Source organism: Protopterus annectens, chromosome 1.part2 (genome assembly GCF_019279795.1).
Source record: "Protopterus annectens isolate FY-2018-M chromosome 1.part2, PAN1.0, whole genome shotgun sequence".
Lineage (NCBI taxonomy): Eukaryota > Metazoa > Chordata > Ceratodontiformes > Protopteridae > Protopterus > Protopterus annectens.
In genome coordinates, this window is record NC_056727.1 from 1,022,741,184 (window position 1) to 1,022,761,779 (window position 20,596).

The following is a 20,596-nucleotide window of genomic DNA, read 5'->3' on the forward strand; positions in this document are numbered from 1 at the left end:
GCTCCATCTGGAAATACTGCGTGTATCTATTTCTCTGAAAGTGAACATTCCCCACAGGTGTCAGTGGTGAGGATTGAGGCTCCTTGATCATTGGCCCAGAGAGGGATTGTCACATCCAGCTCTTGCATCGATGAGCTTGATAATAGCCAAACACATCCAGAAATGTTGATCGTAAGTTGATTACGAGGCTGAGGACACTATTATCTTTTTTTCCTTGTCATCATGTCTACCTGCTGGGTTTTTATGAGGAGAGATAAACATCTACCATTGTTGTTGAATCAACCGCACAAAAATTAGAGCAGTTACCATTGTGGTGATGTTACTGTAGTGCAGCTCATGGAACAGAACTTATGAGGCTTTTGGTGTACACCATTCACTGCAACATGTAATTTTCATTTTATTTACTAGGCCAAAATGAAAGGTAAAAGTAAAATAGATGCAGTGTGCACAAAGGAAATAATGCTTTACTTGCATATGTAGAGTAAAGCTAAAATGAGAGTTGTGGAAGTAACAAAGCTACTGGTAACTTAAGCTAGTCTTTTTTCTTCCTTTAACAGTTTAAGCACACTGCTCTAAGGTTGCTATTGGAGAAACTGACAATATGCCATTAATCTAAATACACTACAATGACTAGGACATGAAGAAAGGAGGCTACAGTGCAACAGACTTGCACTATTTCCTACAGTATTATTCTCTAGTTTTATCTTAGCTTATAACAGCAAATAAAAGGAAATGCTGACCTATCACTTCAGGTGCAGACATAAAAGAGTAAATGAAAAAAAAAAAACAGTAGTGGTTACTGGATGTGAAGAATTTTTAAAAATGGCACCATAATGCATTGCAGTCTCTGCCTGCATTTCCCATTCACATCTGCTGCTTGTGTCTCAAAAGAAGTCTGCAGCCAGTTAGTGTGGAAAATAAATGATATGGTAAAATTAAGCCTTAGAGCAAGGAAACTGGCATTCATTGGAAACTGAAATTGCATGACTTGCTGGCATTCACATAAAAAAATAGAACTGGAGTAGTCATGGCTTCAAAAGGGTTTGATCAGCTTCATAAATTATTAGTAGATGAGAGTTTCATTTTGTCTAGAAGAACAAGAACATGGTTACATTAAGTGGCTAGAATAGGGTTGGTAGGCTGTTTTCTAGGGCCAAATTCCCTTTAAGTAGTTTTAAGTGATTGCAAGGCCTCACTCAGGCAACTAATTTGAATGTGCATAAATGTGTCACTCACAAGACTTATTACATAGTTCTGATGTTGTCTGTTCAGTCTTTATCAAACCTGTGGGTCTCAGTTCCGACCTCGGAACCAGCTCAGCTGTCAGCAAGCTCATACCTCTCAAGTGTACCTTATTACGAGGAATGTACCTCATTTGGGGTCTTAAAAAGTTCATGTTCCTCGAAGTTCCTCAAAGTTCCACACTGAAAGAGTCTCACAGATTCAGTGTTAGGAATTTTTTTAAGTGAAATCCATGGTAAATAGAAATGAATCATATTAATTCATTAAAGGATCTTCTTTATAAGTAAAACCAGCATATTTTAACCATCCTATGACCTTCCTAGTTGAAGTTGTTAGTAAGCCATCAGTATGTGTTCCACATTTTGCCCATTTGTTCCACATTATGAAGGCGAGTGTTCCTTATTTTGGAGATGGAAGGTTGAGAGCTATGAGCAAGCTAATGATTCCAAGCTAGAGCTCCTCCCACCCTACCCATACTGCCTAGCTCCTCTCAGATACCTCAGATCTCATTTACCATGCACAGAGAAGCATCATGGTCAGGTTAGAGCTCCTCCTTGGGTGCTTCTAGTGTTTGTTCCTGCCAATCATTAGTGGTTTTTCAACCATTTTATCCTTCTCCCTAACCTTCTTTCTGTTTCTTGCTGTCTTTTTGTAAAAAAAAAGTTTTTTTTTTCTGTAGTGTAGTGTATAGTTTTCTACCATGTGGTTGTCATGTCTCTCTGTATCCTCCTCCTTTCTCTTCCTTTTTTCTTGCTACTATGTCAGAGAAATCTGACAAGTCTGTTGGTTTTAAAAAATGCACTTTTTATGGGCACAAGATCCATGTATCTGATGCCACAGTGAGTGCGTTTATTGCCTGGGTCCTGCCCATCTTCAGGTGGCTTGTTCTATGTGCAAGGCCTTTCTTTACCAGGCCTTTCCAGATAAAAGAAACAAGTTAGTTCTCATGGGTATTATTCCTCCTCCCTCTCCTGCTTTTGCTTCCATCTCAGGAGCTCAACCCCCCTGTCAAAAAGTTTGAGGAGGCCAGGGAACATAAGAAATGGTCCCTGAACCCCTCCATGTCAGTTGAGTAGGATCCTCCAAAAAAAAGGCCAAGAGACCTTTGGAGCAAAGTTCCTCAGCTCTAATATTGGTTTTGTCCTCTCTGCCCTATGCCCCAACCTCCTCTTTAGGACTGGAGCTTGCAGAACTGTTTGTGTCTCCAAGGGATGCTTCCCCCAGACACCACTCCAGACCCTTCTCTGTGTCCTCATCCATCAGGTCCTCTTGAACAGATTGATGAGGAAGTTTCTCTGTATGTAGAGCCAGATGGGGGTCATCCCAGTTCTGCCCCTTATGGGATCTGTGAGCAGAGCTTCTCCCTGCAGGATAGTTTCTCCTTTTCCAATCTGACCTGCCATTTCAGAGCTCCCAGATCCATCAGTCCCTGGGGCCGGTTTGTTGGGTCGAATAGTCTTTACCTCTTCATTCCCAACCGCTTCCTTGACTCACTCGGTTCTGACCTCATTGAGGCCAAGCATGTCTCAGAGCTGAAGCCTCAATGTCAAGTCTGGGGGGATGACTTTGATTCTGAAGCTCTTGGAGTTGTCACTTCCCCTTGATGCCTCGGCATTTTACAGCTCAGTGCCAACTCCCCCTTGAACCGGAGGGCTGCTGGTGACCAGGGATGGTCTGCTCCTGATCCCTTAGGATATGGGAGGATTCCTCAGGACTCCAGCAGTCCTTCTGCCTTCAAGGCATTGCAGAGGGCCCTCTCTGCTCCTAAGAGACCTCCGGTTCCTACAGTTTCATACCCCCCCCCCCTTTGCTCTATGTTGGAGACCTCTCTTCTGTCACTAGGGCAGCTGACTCCTCAGGGCCTCCAGACTCTTCCACAGTGGGAAGCCCAGACTTCTTCTGACATCTCCCTGGAGCACCCCGGGGAGGATGTTCCTCAGAAGAAAAGTTGCAAAAGGAGGCACCTAGATTCATCCAGAGTATTCTCTCACAATGGGCACTGACTTCGATGAAGGGGAGAGTTCCCCTAGATCTCCACCCGATGTCTCCTTTGGAGACATTTTAGAAATTCTTCACCAGAGAGGTGGCTGGTCAGCACCAAACCCCACCCCACATGAGTCAATGTTCCTGGAGACCTTCAGGACCAACCCAGCTACATCCTAGGTGTTCCTCCCTGCAAATCCCCCGATGTACCAGGTGTCTGCAAGGGCATGGAAGGAACCAGATGCTGCAGAGCCAATCCCTAAAAGAGTAGACAAAATTCTTATTGCCCCCCCAGGATAGAGCACACTGGATGATAGGCAGCCCAGTAGATGCCATGGTGGTTGCGGTGGCAACCAAGAAACAGCTTGCCCAGGAAAGCTCTACTGTCCATCCCTCTAACAGGGAGTTTAGGGCTATGGACAGATTTGGATAAAGGGTCCACACTTCTTCCACTATTGCCCTTAGAGCATTGAATTACCTTTCCCACTTTATGAGGCTGCAGAGGGACTTACTTAAGAAACTCTCTAGCTTCCTCCCTGAGTCAATGATGACAGAGGAACGCACTTCCTTTACCTCCCATATGGCCACTCTGCGCTCCATTTCCAATGTGTCCATGAGGCTGATTTCTCACACAGTTGAGGGCACCTATAAGGTGTCTGTTTCTGGCATTGCCATTTGGCACCATGCCTGGATGTGGCTGTGTGATTTTGGGGAAACCTTCAAGGCTTCATTTGTCAATGTTCACTTTGGTGGTTCCTCCTTCTTTAGACCGACTGTCCATGATACACTCTCCCACAGTGAGAAAGACAGAACAACCTTGTCTGCCATTGGAATCTGCTTCTCTACCCCACAAAGGTCCTTCTCCAGGAAACAGTGCGGTAGAAAGAAGTTGTTGTTCAGAAAATCCCAGGGTCCTTTTCAGGATGCTCAGGGAGATTTTTACCCCAGGGGCATTGGGGAAATAATTTGATTGGTAAATGCCGCCCTTGGGGCAGAGGGGGATTATCTGAATCAAGGGTCTCAGGATTCTCCTTGGCAGAAATCCTTGCCTGACTGTCTGCCTCTGGAGGCAGCCAGGGGACAATGCTCCTTGCGCCTAGAAGCCTGGTTAGTTATCACAAATGACCAATAGGTGCAAGGTCCAGAAGTTAATCCATTCCCTTTTTAAATCTGCCCAAGCCAAAACATCACCTCCTCGATGTTCCACCCAATCAAAGAAAGGCAGCAATTTTGGAAATTGCAAAGTTACCTCAAAAAACAGTCATCCAGGAGGTCTCCTCAGACCAGAGCAGATGAAGGATTTACTCGCAAATCTTTTTAGTTCCAAAATAAACAGGTAATCTCAAGCCCACACTGGACCTAACTTACCTGAACAAATCAGTCAAACACATGAAGTTCATGATGGTCACAGTTCAGTACATCTTTCCCTTTCTAAAGAAGGATGACTGGATGTGCTCGATAAACCTCAAGGATGCATACTATCATATCAAAATGAACAGAAGCTCCAGAAGGTACCTCCATTTCAGGCAGGAAGTCAGTCACTACCAATTTTTTGTGCTTCCATTTGGTCTCACCACAGCTCCCATGGTGTTCACCACATGCATGGCAGTAGTTGCAGCTCACCTCAGTCTGCAGGGATTCCACATGTTTCCTTACCTGGACAACTGGATCCGAGTCACATCTTCCAGGCATCTACTAGTTCAGGCCAGGAATTTTCTCTTGCAACTGGCCCTAACCTTAGGGATCACTATAAACTTTCAAAAGTCACAATTGCAACCTATGCAAGTGATAGATTTTATAGGAGCCCACTTGAAAACAAACAAAGCCCTGGCCTATCTTCCATCGGACAGGATTCTTTCACTGTGGACACATAGACAAATGCTAGTGATGCCATTTCCTCCTGCAAATCTTGTCTTCAGGGCTCTGGGTTCTATGGCTGCAACAACAACTGTACTACTGACTGCTCACTTACATATGAGAGTCCTGCAGTGGATGTTGTCTGTCCAATGGTCCCTTCTGCATCATTCCCTCAGTCATCCTATAAGACTGTCTTGAGTGTGCAGAAATTCTCTTTTGTGGTGGCTTAATGATCCAGAAGTTTCTCAGGGCTGACCTTTCATTCTTCCCACCCCCATCACTACACTGACCACGGACACCTCCTAGATGGGGTGTGGGGCATTACCTGGGATGGACAGGCATGTTGACTTCCCTGGAGACCAATCTGCATATTAACATTCTAGAGATGAGGTCAGTTCTTTTAGCACTGCAAGCCCCTTGACTCCTTTTTCTTCTAGGGACAATTGAGATTCATACCGACAACATGTCTGTTGTGTGGTACCTCAACAACCACGGTGGAACCAAGTCCCATCCTCTTTGCTGAGAAGCAATGAGAGTGCGTCAATGGGCTCTTTCTACCAACCCCTTTCTAGCTGTGATGCACATTCCGGTGGGGCACAATATATTGGCGGACAGGCTCAGCAGAGTTCTATTGATGCCTTACAAGTGGTCTCTGAATAGTCAGTAGCAAACAGGATTTTCCTCAGATGGGGTCAACCCTGCTGTGACCTATTTGCTTCTCCCTTCAACAACAAGTGGAGCAGGTATATTACCCTGATTCCTCCAAGGAGACAGTCATCAAGAGATGCTCTAGTCCATGCTTGGCCTATTGGTATTCTTTATGCATTCCTCCCTCGTCCTCTGATTCCCAATTCAGAAGGCATGCAGGTTGAAGAGCAAAGTGATCCTCATTGCCCCTTTTTGGCCTTGAAAAGTTTGGTTCATCTTCCTGTGGTCTCATCTAATTTGCTCTCCATAGACCCTGGATCCATGTCCAGACCTTCTGTCTCACCCCTCAGAGCAACTTCATCCAGATCTTCACAACTTGAAACTAACCACATGGTTTCTCCAATTCCAATGATGGCTAGACAATCCAGGCTTTCTTCCCCAGTTCAAAAGATTATTATTTCCTCCCATAAGGCTTCTAACAGGAACATTTATAAAAGTAAGTGGAAAAGGTTTTCCATTTCAGCCCAGCAATATCACATTAACCTGATTACACCACCCATTCCAGCAGTCTTGGACTTCCTAGCTGGTATTTTTCTTTTGGGGGCCAGCTTCTCTACTGTTAAAGTTCAATTAGCAGCCATTTCTAATTTTCACTCTGGAAAAAATGCTGCATCTTTAGCTTCTTTGAGTCTTTATAAAGATTTTCTCAAGGGTACGTTTCTTCTTTGACCTCCTGTCAAAGATCCTACTCCTCCTATCAAAGATCCTATGGGATCTTACATTGGTTCTTCAAGCTCTGACCTTGCTTTCTTTTGAACCTGCTTCTAAGGCAGAGTTGAAATTCTTGTCCTGGAAAACAGCATTGTTAATAGCAATTACTTCGGCCAAGAGGGTTTCTGAACTTCAAGTGTTGTCTTCCAACCCCCCCCCCCCATCTTATTTTTCATAAAGATAGAGTTACTTTACTTAACTAAATACCATTAATCAATACATTAATCTCCCTGTGTTTTTTCTGAATTTTCAAAATAAGGGTAAATATATGTTGCACCTCTAAGACATCCATAGACAATTGCAATCCTACCTGAATAGGATTGAACCTTTCAGAAAATCTGATCAACTCTTTGTGCCTTTCTCAGATTCAAAAAAAAGAGAAAGCTGTTGTCAAAGCTACTATTGCTCGATGATTAAGGGATTGCATTTCTCGTGTTCATCTGTTGAACAATGTTCCTTTATCTGTACCAGTCAGAGCTCATTGCACGAGATCCATAGCCACATCCCAGGCTTTCTGGTTCAGAGTTTCCTTAGAGGATATTTGTGTAGCTGCTTCATGGATGAGTTCTCACACTTTCATTTTGCATTACAAACTTGATATCATCTCCAGGAATAGGGCTGCCTTTGGCTCTGCAATACTCCGAACATCCTTCCATGAGGCTGCCCAGATCCATGTAGCTTTGGACTCTGTCCCACAGGTTTGATGAAGACTGAACAGACAACATCAGATAAAGAAGTTATGTACTGTCCATAACATTCCATCTGTGTTGTCTGCTTCAGTCTTCATCAACCTTCCCTCCCTCCTTCCTCTCTCCTTATATCTGAAGGATCTGATGGATAACTCTAGGAACCTTTGGTCCCATTTTGAGCTCCTGAGCATTCTTTTAAGCTTGGTTGTTTTTTTAAGTATGTTTTTTTTTTTCTGAGTAACTGGCAGCAAATTTGATCTGAGGTACCTGAGAGGAGCTAGGCACTATGGGTAGGGTGGGAGGAGCTCTAGCTTGGAATCCTAAGCTTGCTGACAGCCGAGTTGGTAACGAGGTTGGAACCAAGACCCACAGGTTTGATGAAGACTGAAGCAGACAACATAGATGGAATGTTATGGTGACTGCTTAACTTTATTTATTATTTATTTATTTACTTACATTTGTTAAACGGGAATGTCCGACTGGACGCAGGTCCATTTTCAGCGGAGGCCCGGGGAGAAAAGCTCCACAAATATTCAGACATAGTTACAGATTAAGAATCCTAGCAATTAAAATATTACAAACATAGTTACAGATGAACATAGTACATTCAGTAGATAACTAGCATCTGTTCTATCCACGAAGTCATAGCATATTAACAATTGTTACAATAAGAAGTTACTGCCATATAATAAGTAGATAGGCATGGAAGTATCAGAGCTTGCTGTAATCAAAGGTAGTTTGTGAGGTGGAAGAGAGGTAGAGGGTAGATGGAGTGGGAGAAGTTAGAGGGGAGAGTTACAAGGGCATAGCCAGCATGCTTTTACGTGCGCTTTAAGTAAAGCTTCTTTTTTATTTCTCTTAGTGAGGTGAAAAGTATCATTTTATATTGGTGTTGACTCTGTCTTAACTTTCTGACATGGGCAAGCAGTTTACTGAAAAAGTAGAAACCAGCCTTCTATATTATTTCACATTAAATAAAAACTGTACTTTTTCATCACAGAAAGATACATCAGCTCATGGAAATGTTTTAGAAAACTTGGCTTACAGCTAGAGCACAACAGCAGGAACAGTATGAAATTGTTGAAATTCTGAAAGTAACAATGCAGGGAGAACGTTAAATATGCCAGTGCACATTTTAACATATTCATATCATTGCCGTATAGTAATGAGCTTTTAGTATGGTGAATAAGCAGGAGATGAAGTATTATTCTACATAAAATACATGATATCATGGTGGAACACTGTAACTTTCTCAATGGCAAGAAACTGCACCTGATTTATTTTAGTGTAAGGAAGTTAAGTTTGCTCTCAGATAAGCATTCTCATAGTTTCCTTATCATTTGCCAATGGTCATCCAGTCTGGTGCTGTTTCTCCCTTCCCAATTCTTTAAGATGAACTTTTTTATTTCTGTTTTTTTTTTCTTTTTTTTTTTTTCCTTTGTAATTTAACAGTGAGGTTATAGTTTATCAGAGATGTGAAAATATGGGAAGGGCATTGGGGGAGGCTTGAGCACCTGCAAAAACATGGGTATATTGATGTGGGACATGCCATTTATGTGAGTTGTGTTGTTGACTGAGCATGGCTGACCAGCTGGGCCTTTGGCTGACACCAGGATGCTTGTAAGAGAAATCATTTTAATATCATTCTAACATCTTCTAGCAAATGTCACATCTTTCTAACATCTTCTAGTAAATGTAAATGTACAAATGCAGTATTTATGAAATGTGTTTACATAGACATATACCTAAGTCCTTGGATCAATAAGAAATAATTCCTTTTCATTTTTAGTATCCATTCGTTTTTGGGTCACCATGATATTAATTTCTCATCTTGTAGTTATCTAAAGAACTCACAAAATCACATTCAACAGTAAATAAATGAGTTTGAAACTGTTTGAATAATGAGTATTACTTCTTTTCAAGAACATACCTTATTACATATGTTATTAGTGAGATGATGTCTTATTCTGAAAATAATCATGAAACACTGTTAATTTTAGACATAAAAATGTGCTTTTACCTCTACACGATGGAAGGGGAAAATCCCATGATGCACTGTTTTCTGATGTTGCTAGACAGGTTAACACTGCACGGCCTTCTAAAATGAAGCCTTGATTGCAGCTAAATCTGATTTTGTCGCCAATGTTGAACGTCATTCCTTGTTGTATTCCATTTTGCAATCTACCAGGATTTCCACAGGTATGACTTGGTAACACTACATAAAAAAGATAAATAGAGATTTGTCAGTGACCGGTGGCCATTCATTTGGTGTCATAACTAAATGCAATTCATAGCATCTACTTTTTAAATTAATTATGAAAGATAATTTGTACATTATAAACAAGCATGTTTATTTTAATTTTAGCATTTACAAAAGCCAGGTGTTCCTTAAATGATATACAATCCAGGAGTATGAGATAAACAGAGCAGCAAATCAGAATTCATTATTTAATGTTACAGCACTGATGTTCTTTCCATATAATTCTTGTCGGGTGGGTTATCTTACACAATGACTGTCTATGTGCATGATCAGAGATAACATGACTTGTAAACAAAAATGAAAAAGAAAACTAGTGCTGAGCATAAAATTGGAACAATACATTTCTGCATGGATGTTACAATTTAGATTTGTTCCCTCTTGTAGTAAGAATTGGATACTAAGGATGAGACCCTGCAGATAAAACTTGGTCAGTTATGAGTAACTGTCACTATAACTATCATTCCTGCAAGGCACTATTACTAAAATGAAGTGCCTGCATATTTCAACCTCTTAAAGCAAGAAATCTGGACGAAGCCTTAAATAAAAGTGGGACAAAAGCCCAAAAACAGGGACAATTTTTAAATATTGCTCATACAAACTTAGAAAGTTGACAGAATAACGGGTTTTGCATTAGCATCAATTTTCTGAAGCCTCCGTAGTCTGAAACTCAAATGTCTGTCATTATTTTCTAAATTCAGTGTTTAATGATCTGTCACTAATTTGCCAGAAAACCACAATTTTATGAAAAATGGACCAAAAATATGAGGCAAAAATCTGGACATTCTGTGAAAATCGATACAGCTGAGAGGTATGATTGCCTGTCAAAGTTATACATGGAAAAGTAACCCCCAATGACTATTTAACTAAAACTGTTGCCTTGTATAATTGGCATGCCTAAATAGAATTGGATTATTTTTGTTTAGGTATAGGCATAATTCCAAATAAATGTTTAGAAGAAAAAAACAATAATATGCACACGCGGATTTGTAAGTATAGACAGGTATATGTGGAGTTCTTGCCAGCATCTGTATTCACCTACCTTGTGGGTAAGCCTGCTAAATACTTTTCAAAAAGCATTTACTGCAAGAAACTCTCATCTTTACTAATTAAACCAAAGTAAAAGCAAAAATACAATGTGATGGCAACTTATCTTTACATAATGTAATCTAGTCAGGTTGTAACAAATATATATGTTGCACAAAAGATGAAGAAGAAGTTTCCATTCATTGATTTGGAATGAGTTTGTACTAGAACTATTTTGCACTACTAATGGTAAATTGATGAGTATGCAAATTGCAATATTTTGGTTTTGATGAAAGATAAACATCTTTCTTAAGTACTGTCAGATGAGCTAGAAGATAAATTAACCTGTTAAGTACTTTTATGAGAAAGCAACATACAGCATTTTGTTTTGATAAAAAGGTTGAACTTTTTTCTCAATCACTGTCGGAAGTACAGGGAAATAATTGAAACAGATTTTACCCAAGGTGGATTAAATACTATTGCTTAACAATTTATGTCTGCAGAGAAGCAACACACAGTATTTTAGAACTGTCCTGTTGGCACAAAGGCATGATAAACATGTATATCACCGGTGACCTGAAGTCATGAGTAGTGCCAGGAAGCTGGAAGGGGCGAAGTTGGTAGATATACACAATAAGATAGTAGGAAGCATCCCACAGCCAACTCATCAGTCATGGGTGTAAAGTTAAGGGAGCATATCTACCAGAATGACCTCTGATAGAGACCAAAAGCCTTGTATAACAAAGCTCTTCACAGCAGCAATGATGGATATATTAGATTCACTGCACTTCGTACCTCCAGAGCATGGACTGTGACTAAGCACTCTGCAGGATGATGGTTTCCACTTGACATCTCCTCATAGTTTTCTCAATCTCCAGCTCTAGGAATTTCACTACTAGACCAACCCACCAAAAAACCTGTTGGATCCACTCAGCAAAGGACCATATCCAAGAATGTCTAGTAAAGAGCCAAGGAGGTTACCAGTGGAGTGGATGTGGCAGCTATGGATATAGACAGTAGGTCAGTGGCAGATTGAGGGGAATTCAATAAAGAATGCAGCATTTTCATAATATCATCTGAATGCGAAATGCGGCATGTTACTCGATAAAAAATTATTTTGATTACTTTACTTCCAAAAGTGCTTTAAGAAACAGTAGCAAAGAAATCAAAATGGTTTTACTCGGCATATAGTTTAAAGAATGACAATCACTGAGCATTTGCTCATAATGAAAGCGTCATTATACTGCTTTTATAACACTACCAAAAATCAAGGAGACAGCTCAAACTGATTTTATGTCAACTGATTTTAGACGTTTTTGATTTGCAGTTTATGATCTTGGAGAAGTAGCTTATAACATTTCACAAAGACTGCTTGTAAGCAAGAAACTGCAGTTTGATTCTGGATTAAAGAAAGTCCCATTCCTTTTAGTAGTGCTACCAAAAACTGCTAGAAAAACTGAAGCTAAATTAATATAATTCAAAGTAAGACAGATGACACACAGCATTACTATTAGTATCTCTTAGCAAACAAGTGAAAGTGATTTTAGCAAAGCAAACTTGAATGTTATTGTTATCCACTACATCATCATGAAGCAATGTATATCATTACGTGTTTCATAAAACAAGAAATGCACTGCATTCATAAGGACTGTTAGAGGTGCAATACATGCCACAGACTGACAGCTTCAGCAGTAACATGCAGTAATTCATAAGTGCTATCTGAAGTGTTGCGATGCCACTGAACCTGATTCGACTCGATTTAAAAAATGACCAAAGGTAGAAACAAATAGTATGTTACTCTTCATGAAACTGTTAACTGCACTGGCTACTCAGGTGCATCAAGAAACACAACTAAAAACTGAAACTATTTTTACAGGAGATGAATTGTAATGTTCTTGCCTTGCAGTTTATAGTCATAGGGAAGCAATATACAGTATTTTGGTCTTGGGGAAATACAATAGAAAGGTTTAGAAATGTAACTGAACGTTATTCCTTCACTTTTGTGCTTGGCTATTGCATGTGCAAATATGCTATGCCCAATTCTTGAAATTAATTCTTGCATGATACCTTTTATAGAACATGAGAACATAGCTAGTTTTAGACATGTAGGATCTGGAAACGGATGGAGGATTTAGGTCAGACGGTATGCAATAGTGACATAGATTCAATTTTCATAGACGTTGATAGTACAGAGGGTGAAATTGTCACCTATCATAAAGGATTTCAAGTTATATAGCACCATTTAACAGTTACTGCAAGTTATACTAGCCAAGAGACAAATGAAAAGGAAGTGAAGACACTTGGTTAAAAATCACAGTGCATATCTGTCTATCTGTCAATCTATCTATCTATCTATCTATCTATCTATCTATCTATCTATCTGTCTGTCTGTCTGTCTGTCTGTCTGTCTGCCTGTTTGCCTGCCTGCCTGTCTGTCTGTCTGTCTGTCTATCTGTCTGTCTGTCTGTCTATCTATCTATCAAATTTCTCAGGCTCCTTCTGAAAAAACAACAAAAAAAAAAAAAACGTGGATAAAGATATAACAAGATAAGTTGTTGGTACCCATAAGGTGAAGTATATAAAATAATCAAAAGTTTGGGCGATAACACCATGGTCTGTGTGCATTTTAGGGAAGAAAAAATATCAAGATAACAGCATTGATGGAGAATTACCTTAATGGAATAAATGATTTGCCAACATGAAGGATCAGAACCAAATAATGCAGTACAAATGAACATGTCATGCGCTGAACCAATAACATAAAAAAGTGAACAATGACAGAAAGAGAACCCAGATAATGCTGACTGCTCATTTGCATATCAGATTTCCTTGTTTGTTGGATGACACTAAGAAGCATGCATCTTTCCTCAAAAATTACACTTTTAGTATTCAGATACTGATTCTGGTTGACATATTTCTGATAAAAAATTCTGTAAAATAGTTTCTCGATCATATATGGCACGATGCTTTCTTTGTATGAGTACCATGCAGTTTCCAAATGTATAGGATTTATTAGAAGTTAACTTGAGTGCTAGAAGCAACTCCATCATCTAATTAAATTTAATATAAAACCAAGACAATCTGTATATTGTGATGGGGAGTTCTGTTACTTTCTGAAGCTCAATAAAACATAGAGGTTCTATGCAACAATAGCATGGCCTTTTATAATTGAAGACTGCCTACCTTTGTTATGCCAAAATATCGGAGTACCATGAGTAATAGCAATTAATATAATAGGCATTAATGAACCATTAACAGTTAAGCTATTCTGACTAGGTATCTAGATGTATATAGCTACATCACTGTGCACCAGTCATTTTTGTTTGTAATTGGAGGTTCTTTATTCTAAGAATGAAAGACTAACATATTTATCCCATTTATTTTCAGCTGCCTGAAGCAAATTATTAATGACTGGGGATTAATCTGGGGGCATACAGGCTGTAACACAGAAAGTCAGAGAATAAAGAAAAGGGAAAGTAGTTGTCCAAAAGGTTTCTGAGACCATGTTTGGTCATGTAGATGGCAAAAGGAGAAGTGATGCTGGCTAGATTGATAGAAATATATGCAAAAATAGCTATCTGGTATAAAACTGAAAGTTGCAAGTTGGCACAACTGATAGTAAGTTACTTTAAGTGTAAGTCAGATGAAGCCCAACAGGTAGAAGGAGTTGCGCATGACAGAAACTACAATCCGATCTGCACAAAATGGGCTAAGAGCTATAAAAAATTGCCCAGATCAAGCTGTTAAGATGAATGGTAATGTGTAAAAGTAGCCGACTCCAAATCCAGCTCCAGACAAGTGACAAGTGGAGTACCTCAGGATTTAGTCCTGGGTCCACTCTTGTTTGGCATCTACTTCTCTGAAGTACAGGCCAACACTACGGGACTCTGGCGAACAAAGTTCGCAGATGACTGCAAACTGGGAGCCATTATTGAATCCCCAAATGATGTGGATATTCTACAAAAGGGCCTTACAGAAACAGATGCCTGGTGCCAGAGCCATGGGCTCAAACTTAATGCCAAGAAATGTATAGTTATTCCCTTTGGAAAAAAACATGTACCCATGAATTACCACATAGGTGGCAGTACACTAAACATTGAACATGTGATGAGAGACTTAGGGACACAAGTGGACAGTGGTCTCACTTTCAATAACCACATCACCACAACAGTCAGGAAATCCTTCTATGTGGCACACCTCATCACAAAGGGCTTTTTATCCAGAAAAAAGGCGGTCATTGTCCCACTATACTCATCTCTCATTAGACCCATTATAGAATATAATGCCCCATTTGGTATGTACCTCACAAGACATCTACAACAGCTGGAAAGGCCACAGAAATACTTCACTAAAAGAATCACAGGCCTAAAGTAGATGCCATATGCTAACCGTCTACAAAAACTCCAGCTATACTCTGTGGCATATCGTCTACTCAGAGGCGATCTCTGTTTAACATACAAGGCCATGTCAAACCCTGAGCTGTTGGACATGCTCCACTTAAATAAATCCCAATCCCTGAGAGCCACACGCTCCAGGGATCTAAACCTTGTCATCACAATGAACAAAACATGCTGGAGAGATAGGTTCCTGACCCAGAGACTCCCCATACTCTGGAACAGACTGCCCATACATGTCAAGCAGAGCACCTCATTGGCCCTCTTAAAAAGGAATCTTGATGATTGGATGGGAGATAGGAAATTCATCCTGGGGATCATGTCAGTTGCCCTGCTAGACAGGGGTCCAGAGAAGTAAATATTGTGGGAAAAAATATCCAGGGAATTGTTATGGCTAGGCTTGTATAGGCCTACCAACCTATGAACCTATGAACAAAATGGTATAGGTTTAGCTGGCCATTTTGCACCAAATGGGAATGTCTAATGGTCACTGATTTAGGTGGCTGACTGAGTAAAATAGATGTAGTAAATTTTGCAAGCTATTTGGTTTCTCTGATGAACTTGTACAACAAATGTTACATGCCATTGCCAAGGCATGCTGGCCATAAGAATGAAATTTAGTGTAACAAATGCTACATAAAACATTGGCTAGAAAGATGGACATTGGTATGTGCTAAACAGGAAAATGCATGACAAGTTGCCTAGGTGGCTATAAAAATTGCTTGATAGTACAATTCCACTCTATGCTGATAATTTAGACCATGCACTGTAGTTCACAATACAATTCCTGCAAATCATACTATCAGGATAGAAAGGCATTCATTAAGCCAATGGTATGTACAGTGTTAGTCAAATCAGTGAAAACTTTTTAGCTAATCAATTGTAAATTTAGGCCAATAATTACACATCTTAAATGGTTGATGAAGTTTCCAAACTGATGCATGATACTTGGCAGGTAATTTGTATGCTGATATTTTCTGATTGTCATTACATGGATGAACATGAATAGGAAGCCACACATGGCTCTGATTGGGCAGATATAGCATAGATTATTCTTCTCCATATGCCAGTAAAATGTTTAGCTTGGCTTTTTTATCATTTTCAATGTATTTTGAGCTTATCTAGGTTCCAAGTGCAAATGGAATAACTAACATAGGGTCACCAAATAACTAATTAAATAATTAATTTCTTCTTGTAGAATTATGGTTATACCCAACCCCCTTGTGGTTGCTTTACTCAGGATCTGGACATTCTGAGAATGGCTAAGATGGAAGGAAGATCTATGCCTAACTTAGAGGATGGGATGGATATTCTGTTTAAGGCCATTCTTGGTTACTGCAAATGGTAGACACTATGAGACTAAGAGAACATAGGATGCTATCAGTGGCTATTTGCTGCTTCAAGTAGTGTTCTTAAAGTGTTTTTAGATCTTCTCTGCTAGAAAGATTAGAACATGTTTGTAACCACAGTCTTTCAAGCAGGAAAATTCTAAAGGCATTGCAGGCCAACAAGATTTGTCAGACAAGGGGGACGTGCAATTCAAGGTGGAGTGGGAAATGACAAATCCCAGGTTTGATGCCATCAGTAGTGTCCCACTTATCTTTTGTATGGGAGGCATGTCATACATACAGTGCAGTCAATAATGTGACAGAATAGCCTGCTACATTTGAAATGGTCTTGCCTGTGACATGATTTGTATGAGATGTATTTTCTTTTAATGTCCTGTGTCATAGCTTCCTTATTTGTACATATAATTAACAAAAAGGAAACACTGGATTTGGCAACAATTATTAAGAACCAAAGAAACAAAGAATTTTTAGCAGACTTTAGCAGGTGTTAACATACAACTTAGAAGCAGTCACTGTACGTACACACCTTTGTTCATTAACCTGTGCTTGGTTAAGTGATATATCCATTCAAGAATAGGAAGGAGGAACATTTCACATCTTTCTTGATAAAATCTCAGGTCCCGAGATGATGCAAAAGATTGCTGCACTGCTTTTGGAGTATCTTCTATTAATATGACTTGGAAATGTTAGTTTCACTCAAGTGCTGTAACCATGGTTACCTGACATGTCATCTTAAAGCAGAATGATCCCTGGCACATGACTAGAGGTTTTTAATGGAATGTGTCAGTAGAACTGAATGACACACATATTTTGTGTAATTTAATAGTACATAATTAGCGCAAACTGGCTTGAAAAGCTAAAGAGGGTCTCAGTGTACTGGGATTGACAAAGAAGGTCTTCAGGCTATAACAATAAGAATAAACAGGGAACAGACTTAGTGGAGAAGGAGAGTACCCCAAGAAATGAAGCTGCAGGTTATGGGCTAATCTGTGGAATACAAAAGCTACATTAAGCAATTGTATTCTTTTTTCTTCAAGCCTTTGAATAGTTTTACAGGAATACTCTTTTTAGTTTTGTGCTGGTTCTAGACTGGCATAGCTAATGTCAGATGCATATTTTTGTAGACCGGTACAGGGCTGAGGCCAGGAACACGGGAAGTGAGCAGGGAGGATGGAAGAAATCAATGGTCACTGCTTTCTGAATCACAGGCATGAAAAAGGACATGTCGTGCTGTAAATGTTGGGTGATCTGAAGACAGACACGTCTATATTATATTCTCAAAAGCCAGCAATATCAAAGCTGATATTGTCGACACGAGAATAGCGAAAGCGCACAACATCGAATGTGTAACCGGACATCTCTGTAAGGGGAGATTTCCATTTACTGCAATGTAGTGCGGTCTCAGAGTTGGTATATTTAAGTAGCGGGGGGGTGTGGGGGGTGCAGCTCCCCACGCAGAGGTGCAGGGGGACTTGCCCCCCTGCTTAAACCCATTAGGGTTCTTTTTTCTTTTCTTTTTTTTGTTGTTTTTATAAGTTCAGTGTTTGACGACATTGACCATATGGTGTTGACCATATGGTGTTCCATGTTTTCAACCGTAGATCTTATAATATAGACCCAAGACAGACATATATGTGTAATACCGATTATAAATTTTTGGGCAAACTGTCTTGGGATGATGTCAAACATCCAGCTGCAATTTGCCATAATGAGAGAGCTGAGGGGAGAAGCCCCCCTGACTCATCCATACTAACTCATGTTAACCATGACATTAATGCCGCTCCTGCTCCTAATCCCAACCCTTTACTTTTTCCATAACACCACCACTATTCAAGCAAAGTTTGTCTAAATTTAGTAGTTGGGTTTTGGTTAACAAATCACAAAAGCAAACTGTTTCTTTTCATGATTGTTCTCATTTGTCAATATTGTGAACTTTTTGGATTGGTGATTTTCAAAATGCTAGCATTGATTAGCTGAGTTTCAATGTTTGTGCATTTTGATATATTTATTATTTATTTATTTGACATTTGTTAACCAGGTTAGTCCAAAAGGGCTAGTAGCCCATTTTCACTGGAGACCCAAGGAGAAAATTAAAAATATTACTAGCACATACAGAGTTTCAAATAGACTAAATTACACTAGCAGTTACATGCCAAATAGAGAAATATTATACATATTATACACAAGTTACAGAGAGTACAGTAAATAGAAAGAGGTTACAGAGACTACAGTAAAAAATAAAAATAAAAATATGGAGGATAAGTAGATGGAAGTCAGTGGAAAAGGGGAGAGGAAATATGGCAGTGTAGTGGTCATCATGTACATAAGGTTGGCATTACTTAAATATACAGATTTACTGTAGAGACCCACAGGAAAAAAAAAAAAAAAAACAGCTCACTTGATTTTCAGTAAATGAAAAAAACAATGTCTTAGGGTTATTCTGACCACAAAGCAGTATACAGTCCCTTCAGCAAACATGATGTTTTTATAACAAATCATGGGTGCTGCCCCTGCAAGAGCTTCTCTGTAGCTCATCAACACCAAAGGAAATCTTTACCTGAGTAGGAATCCTGAATGGGCTTGTTGATATTCAAAAGCCCTGGATATTTGTGTGAAGTTCCTGGTTTACCAACTACTGAACTTCAAATTAAGGAATTTGCATTGTGACTCTAGCTTTCCAGGCTAGTTCTCTTTATACCAACACCAAATTGGTAATTCACTTCTCAGTATCAGCTAATACATTCAGTTACTTTTCTATATTAGTGATGGAATTTCTCAGACACAAAACATACTTACATTTTCCATGCTCAGACAAAGACTGTCAGTACATTTAACTAAAAGGTACATTCCTCATCCTCATTTACAACATGCTGCAATCTCTCTCTCTCTCTCTATCTAGCTAGCTATCTATCAATCCAGCTTTCTATCTAATCTATCTATGTATCTATCTTCCTCTCTCTCCATATCTATATTATACACACACACACACACACACACACACACACACCACACACCACACACCACACACCACACACACACACACCACATACCACACACACACACACACACACACACACACACACACACACACACACATATAGATATAGATATATATATAGATAGAGATAAAAAGACACAGATAGATTTATTCAGAAATGCTTTAAACAAACACACTGAGTTTGCTCATGTGATAGCTGGTGATTTTAATCAGGCTGATCCAAAGTCAGTACTTCCCCATTACTACTAGCATGTAAACTTTCCAACAAGGGGTAGGAGTACCTTGGTTAAAGTGTATACCAATATATAGCAAGCCTACAAAGCAGTGTGGCATTCACACCTTGACAGCTTGGATCATCTTTTTATCATGCTGAACCCTGTTTATAAACCTGCTCTGGTCAGGAAGAAACCCACTGTAAAACAGATCAGGATTTGGCCCAAGGGACCATTATCAGCTCTCCAGAATTGTTTTGAGTGCACAAACTGGAGCATTTGCAGTGATGGCTTACATTATAAAGTGCACTGATGATGTCACAGAGATCAGAAGCATCATCATAAGAGCTAACCAAAGCCATGGCTTTCAAGTAAGGTCTATGATCTTCTAAAGGCATGAAATTCACCATTCAGGTCAAATGATAGGGAATCCTTAAGTGTGACAAGGGCAAATCTGAAGAAAGGCATAAAAGAAGCTAAGAGGGATTATGGGAGGAAGGTACTAAACTACTTTGAGGACATGAGGGATACCAGATGATTGTGGCACGGTATACAACACATTATAGACTATAAATTGACAGCTGCACAAAATGATGATAACACTGACTTCCTAGACAGTCTGAATACCTTTTTTGGAAGGTTTCACTATGCAACACCACGACTGTGCAAGGTTACACACAGAGCAGTATGATGCAGTACTCAGCCTTTGTCCGATGAAGTAGAAAAGGTGCTACAGAAAGTCAATCCCAGAAAGGCGGCTGGTCCAGGTAATATCTTGCGTAAGGTGTTAAAGAGCTGTGCAGACCAACTATGTACTGTACTCGCATATATATTTAACACCTCACTTGGCCTAGCAAAGGTCCCTTCATGTTACAAAGTAACAAATATCATCCCTCTGCCCAAAAATACCTCACCCTCCAGCTTGAATGACTTCATGCCTGTTTCATTAACATCCATAGTTATGAAATGTTTTGAGAAGCTAGTCAAAAAACACCTGTCTGCGGAACTACCATCAACATTTGATCCACTGCAGTTTGCCTACAGATAAAACAGATCTATGGCTGATGCAATAGTGGTTACATTGCATCTTGCTCTTCAGCATCTGGAGAGCAAGGACAGCTATGTGAGAATGCTATTCATCAACTTTAGCTCAGCAATTAACACAGTTCT

At 39.7% G+C, this 20,596-nt stretch overlaps 1 protein-coding gene across 1 annotated transcript in view; it reads right to left on the reverse strand.

Annotated features, from left to right (window-relative positions):
• The window catches only part of LOC122792226 (CUB and sushi domain-containing protein 2-like), a 1,050,635-nt gene that overhangs the window by 10,180 nt on the left and 1,019,859 nt on the right, over positions 1-20,596 (reverse strand). Inside the window, exon 4 of the mRNA XM_044059970.1 lies at positions 9,211-9,405. Within this exon, the coding sequence (XP_043915905.1) occupies positions 9,211-9,405 (195 nt within the window). The remainder of the gene's footprint in view (positions 1-9,210; positions 9,406-20,596) is intronic.